This window comes from Gymnodraco acuticeps, unplaced genomic scaffold, assembly GCF_902827175.1.
Source record: "Gymnodraco acuticeps unplaced genomic scaffold, fGymAcu1.1, whole genome shotgun sequence".
Lineage (NCBI taxonomy): Eukaryota > Metazoa > Chordata > Actinopteri > Perciformes > Bathydraconidae > Gymnodraco > Gymnodraco acuticeps.
The window spans coordinates 24,766-30,765 of record NW_022991690.1 but is presented as its reverse complement, the minus strand read 5'-3'; the positions used below and the strand labels follow the sequence as shown (position 1 = coordinate 30,765).

At 40.0% G+C, this 6,000-nt stretch overlaps 1 protein-coding gene across 1 annotated transcript in view; it reads left to right on the top strand.

Annotated features, from left to right (window-relative positions):
- Positions 1–232: 232 nt before the first annotated feature.
- Positions 233–6,000, top strand: part of LOC117534549 (voltage-dependent L-type calcium channel subunit alpha-1D-like) — a gene marked incomplete at its 3' end in the record, with an annotated part of 28,996 nt that continues 23,228 nt past the window's right edge. The window contains exons 1-3 of the mRNA XM_034198771.1: positions 233–385; positions 1,599–1,699; positions 4,772–4,877. Coding sequence (XP_034054662.1) covers positions 251–385; positions 1,599–1,699; positions 4,772–4,877 — 342 coding nt within the window. The remainder of the gene's footprint in view (positions 386–1,598; positions 1,700–4,771; positions 4,878–6,000) is intronic.

Sequence of the window (6,000 nt, the reverse complement as noted above, 5' to 3'; positions counted from 1 at the left end):
TTTTTTCTGGACATTAAATTATTCATTAAAAAATACACCTTAAAAATAGATATGTTTAGATATCAAAGTGAGGACAGTGAATATAATTTAAAAGCTGTAATCTTCTCTATCCCCAGGTACTGGTCGTAATGGTTACACCAATACGATGGAAGGGGAAGAGGGAGGAGGTGAGGGTGAGGAAGAGGAGGAGGGAGGAGGAGAGGGGGATGGAGGAGAAGAAGGAGGAGAAGAAGGAGGAGGAGATGGAGAGATGAAGGACCCAGAATGGGATGAAGAGCTGGACGGAGAGGAGGGAACGATGAGGATGACGAGGACAGACACACTTCATTCGACCACGAGTTCAACCGGGACACAGAGGAGGAGGGGACAACATCATAAAAAACAGGTGAGCTAACATGCTGAAAACAGGTGAGAAGACACACTAAGAAACAGGTGTGCTAACATTCTTTAAATAGATAATAAAACAAGCTTAGAAACAGGTGGGCTAACATGCCAAAAACATGGCAGACAAAATAAAGGTTGAGACACGCTGAGTAACAAGCTAGAAACAAATGTCAGAAAAAGGTAGGGTGACATGCTAAGAAGCAGGAGATAACAAACACACACATTAGACAACATGCTAACAAATGGGTTAGACAACAGGTGAAACAAGTCAGACACCACATAAAGAAACAGGTGTGATAGTTTGCTAGCAACTGGTGAGACAAGACCAATTGATTATTCAATAGACCAACCCTACAGAAATATGCCAAATCTGATATGTTCACACTCACATCATATCAAGTAGCAATGCACTGCAGTCATTGGTCAAGAGTTAAATAACTACACAAGCCCGACCTGTAAATAGAAGAACGTACACATTTTAGTAGCACCATTTGTTATGGTTTAGTACAGAGACAAGGACCAGTGGCGGTTCTAGACCAATTTGACTGGGGGGGCCACTGGGGGGCCAGTTATTTTGCACAATAAATGCAGGACGAAAAAGAGAACTAGACAGTATGAAGTAATTGCGCATAAGAAAACAATGCAATACAGTTATTGGTATTTGTTTCAGTACACTTATTTATTTCAGATAGATCTTATAGTTATTACTGTTAGCTTCAGCTTAAGTTATGGTGCAATGTTTGCACTAACACCATATGTATATAAAAATAAAGGCAATGAACAGTTACATCTCTACTTTACATAAGGGTGTCTGCACAATCTCACATTACAGAAACAAAATCCTTTTTTGGCAAACCGAGTACCAGAAAATATACATTTAAAAAAAAACAAAAAAAAACTTTTCATTGTTAGGGGGGCCACAGGGGGGTCAGAGGTCAGTGTTAGGGGGCACTGGCCCCCCCTGCCCCCCCTAGAACCGCCCCTGACAAGGACGATGTGTCCTGAAAGTAATTGTTAAGATTATCCATGCAGAACTTGTCTGTAAATCATTAATCCAGGATAAAAAAAACAATTAAGATCGGACTTCAAATAATGATGATGATGATGATGATGATGATGACCATGATGATGATGATGATGATGATGATGATGATGATGATGATGATGATGATGATGATGATGATGATGATGATGATGTTTCTCTTCTTCCTCAGGTCCAGGGCAGTAATCAGGTCCAGAGAGCTCCCAGAGCGTTATACTGTCTGAAACTCAACAACCCCATCAGAAGAGCCGCTCTCTCCATCGTCGAGTGGAAGTATCCTTTAATCTACACACATGTAGGGGCAACTAACTGCTGCTATGTTACAGTGCGTTAAACCAGAGCTCAAGAACACATCAGCATATGCAGCAAATCCGATTGAAAGAAAATAACTTTCTTTGTGGAATCAGAACAGATTAATATGCGTTTTGCTTTTGCATTGGTCCATGTAACATCTGACGTCCTACCCCATATAGTTGCAATTCAAAAAAATAAGGATTTACTGCTTTAAACTTTGCATATAAAATATAAATGAGAAACCGATAATGTTCCACAACAAACAATATGATGCTGTATTAATCATTTTCTTGCACCTTAAATGTCACTGTGCAAAATCCTCTTCTTCATGTCTCTTCTACATCAACATGTGTCCCCTCTTCTCCATGTCTCTTCTACATCAACATGTGTCCCCTCTTCTCCATGTCTCTTCTACATCAACATGTGTCCCCTCTTCTCCGTGTCTCTTCTATATCAACATGTGTCCCCTCCTCTTAATGTCTCTTCTACATCAACATGTGTCCCCTCTTCTTCATGTCTCTTCTACATCAACATGTGTCCCCTCTTCTTAATTTCTCTTCTACATCAACATGTGTCCCCTCTTCTCCATGTCTCTTCTATATCAACATGTGTCCCCTCCTCTTAATGTCTCTTCTACATCAACATGTGTCCCCTCTTCTTCATGTCTCTTCTATATCAACATGTGTCCCCTCCTCTTAATGTCTCTTCTACATCAACATGTGTCCCCTCTTCTTCATGTCTCTTCTTCATCAACATGTGTCCCCTCTTCTTCTTGTCTCTTCTACATCAACATGTGTCCCCTCTTCTTCATTGTCTCTTCTACATCAAACATGTGTCCCCCTCTTCTTCATGTCTCTTCTACATCAACATGTGTCCCCTCTTCTGTCATGTCTCTTCTACATCAACATGTGTCCCCTCTTCTCCATGTCTCTTCTTCATCAACATGTGTCCCCTCTTCTTCATGTCTCTTCTTCATCAACATGTGTCCCCTCTTCTTCATGTCTCTTCTACATCAACATGTGTCCCCCTCTTCTTCATGTCTCTTCTACATCAACATGTGTCCCCTCTTCTTCATGCTCTCTTCTTCATCAACATGTGTCCCCTCTTCTTCTTGTCTCTTCTTACATCAACATGTGTCCCCTCTTCTTCATGTCTCTTCTACATCAACATGTGTCCCCTCTTCTTCATGTCTCTTCTACATCAACATGTGTCCCCTCTTCTTTCATGTCTCTTCTACATCAACATGTGTCCCCTCTTCTTCATGTCTCTTCTACATCAACATGTGTCCCCTCTTCTTCATGTCTCTTCTACATCAACATGTGTCCCCTCTTCTTCATGTCTCTTCTACATCAACATGTGTCCCCTCTTCTTCATGTCTCTTCTACATCAACATGTGTCCCCTCTTCTTCATGTCTCTTCTTCATCAACATGTGTCCCCTCTTCTCCATGTCTCTTCTTCATCAACATGTGTCCCCTCTTGTTCATGTCTCTTCTACATCAACATGTGTCCCCTCTTCTTCATGTCTCTTCTACATCAACATGTGTCCCCTCTCTGGAAAGAGACTCTGAAAGTTTCAGGAACAAAGATTCTCTCTCTTTTTGATCCATTTCTATAAAAACCTGTCTGAAAATGAGCTGATCAGATTTTGGCCACTTTATGATGTCATAACGATGTGTTGTCTTGTGTAACCATTAGCCAATCAGCAACCAAGGTAGCCCCCCCCCCCTTATCACCTGAATCTCCTCCTAGAGCACCATTGAGCTCTTTGTAACCAAATCTCTCTCAGATGGGGCGTGGGGAGGGGCTCCTTATTTTCATCTGAAGTAACAGACAGAGAATCAGCACTTTGGAAACAGGGCTGAAACAGAGGGGATTATGGGTAATGCTGCAATGATCTGTTTGGTGTTTGGAGCCAATCAGAGACAGGTTCTGTATATATCTGAGACCTGTGATATATTGATGAAAAAGAGTATGCTAGGGGACCTTCAAGACCAATCAGCTGTCAGATTCATACCAGAATACTGATTATGAGATAATTAATGGGTCATTACTTAAAATAACTACACAGCCCAGTATGTCTTAGAAACAAACCGGACTTAACATGACGTTATACAATAAGTTTTACAGAATGCTAAATACATTTCCAAGCTTGTTTGTATATGCAGTAATATTTGGACGTGTGATACTGTAAAGGATTTTGTAAACTCATACTTAATGCATCTCGCTCCTCCCCCACTCACAGTTTGCTTCAATATGCACGGATAACATCTGGCAAACAAGAACATCTACTAGAGGCGACCACACACACACACACACACACACACACACACACACACACACACACACACACACACACACACACACACACACACACACACACACACACACACACACACACACACACACACACACACACACACACACTGTGTATCGGACAATACTGCAATGTACGTTTCAAACACAGCTGAAATCATGGCAGAAACACTAACAATCATGTGACCAATAACAACATAGTATTTATTTATTTGTATGATTTTATGTATTTAATAGGAAGTGTAGTTTTTGTGATGCAAAGTGTATTCTCTCTACCCCTGTCTGAACTCGCATTAATGCCATAATTACTTTGATAATGAAATGTAGCTTTCTCTCTTACTCTGGTGCAGTTATTCATCGTACATTTTCCCTGTTAAAATAACAAAGGAAATCAAACAAACTCTTTAATCCCAGTGACTCATTTAGTTCAGCTTGCCTAAGGTTAGACACCTGCCTCTGTTTATTCTACTTTAATTAGCAATGCAAACCACATATAGCATCATAACAGTATACAAACAGACTGTAGAGGTTACGAAATCATGTCCAACGCTGTGCAATTTACATCATGTTTTCTCGCAGAAGCCTCAACGTGAATTACAAAAGTTGACCTTTTAAATAAATGTTAAGAGGACGTTGCCAATTTGGGATATTGTTCCACAAACGTGCAACATAATGCTATTGTCCACGTGAAAATAAAGTATACTTTTGTTCCTGATATTCCTTAACTTGTCTCTCAGACCGTTTGATATCTTCATTCTGTTAGCCATCTTTGCTAACTGTGTCGCTCTGGGAGTTTCTAAACCGTTTCCTGAAGACGACTCAAACTCCACAAACCACGACCTGGTGAGTTCACACACACACACACACACACACACACACACACACACACACACACACACACACACACACACACACACACACACACACACACACACACACACACACACACACACACACACACACACACACACACACACACACACACACACACACACACTGTAATATAAATGTTAATGGATAAATTAATATGGGCTATGAATGGATGAAGAGCAGGAGAGCATTTGAATGGTTGGAAAGAGTAGTAGAAATCATTTTGGGTTTGAGGTAATGGACTCAGGTGGCTTTAGCATTTTTAGCTTCAGGTTAGTGTGTCGCTCTCAGGTGTGTAATGTTAGATCATGCTCTCTTACATCATATTGTTGAATGTTAGAGGGACAGTTTGGATGTTTTGAAGACAGGAGTACAAGCAAAAAGCTAAGTTAAGTACTGCTATGGTATAACACATATATGAGTTTAAGTTTATGCTATATTTATAAAAAATATTCACCTTTTTACATACAGGAACGTGGCTTGCTTCTTGAGGAATTTGAGCATTTCTTCACTGACAAATTAACTGTACACACATTTGGTTATCGTTTCAGTTTGGATCCTTGTAAAACAACAATTACAACAACCCTGCATTCAAGACACGTTGTGTAATTCGATTAGTGTCCCTAAAAAGAACAGAATATTTGATGAGGTAGCGGTAGCCCCGATGTTCCAACCCAATCTCACGGCATTTCGTGTTATAGTCACAAAATGTATTTAATCTATTGATTCGTGTTCACCAACACGATTTTTGCATTTTTTTCGTCACACAGAACGATTTTAAAAGCAATGTATTTCTATTGGTAGTATGTTTCGTGCACCACGTCTTTTTGTCCGGTCGGGTCTTGGAAGACCAGAAGCTGTGGGGTTCATAAAAACATGTTCTTATTCAATATCTAACCCTAAGCCTATTATTTTAAATTGTATAATCTCTGAGTTTTTTTATTCCTTCTAATTTGTTATTATTTGCTGCAGGCACGAAACATACTACCAATAGAAATACATTGCTTCTAAAATCGTTCTGTCAGAATACTGAAAAAAAGGGTAAAGGGTCATCCATATGATTTATATAAAGGAGTTTCTCTTGCTTCTCGTTCAT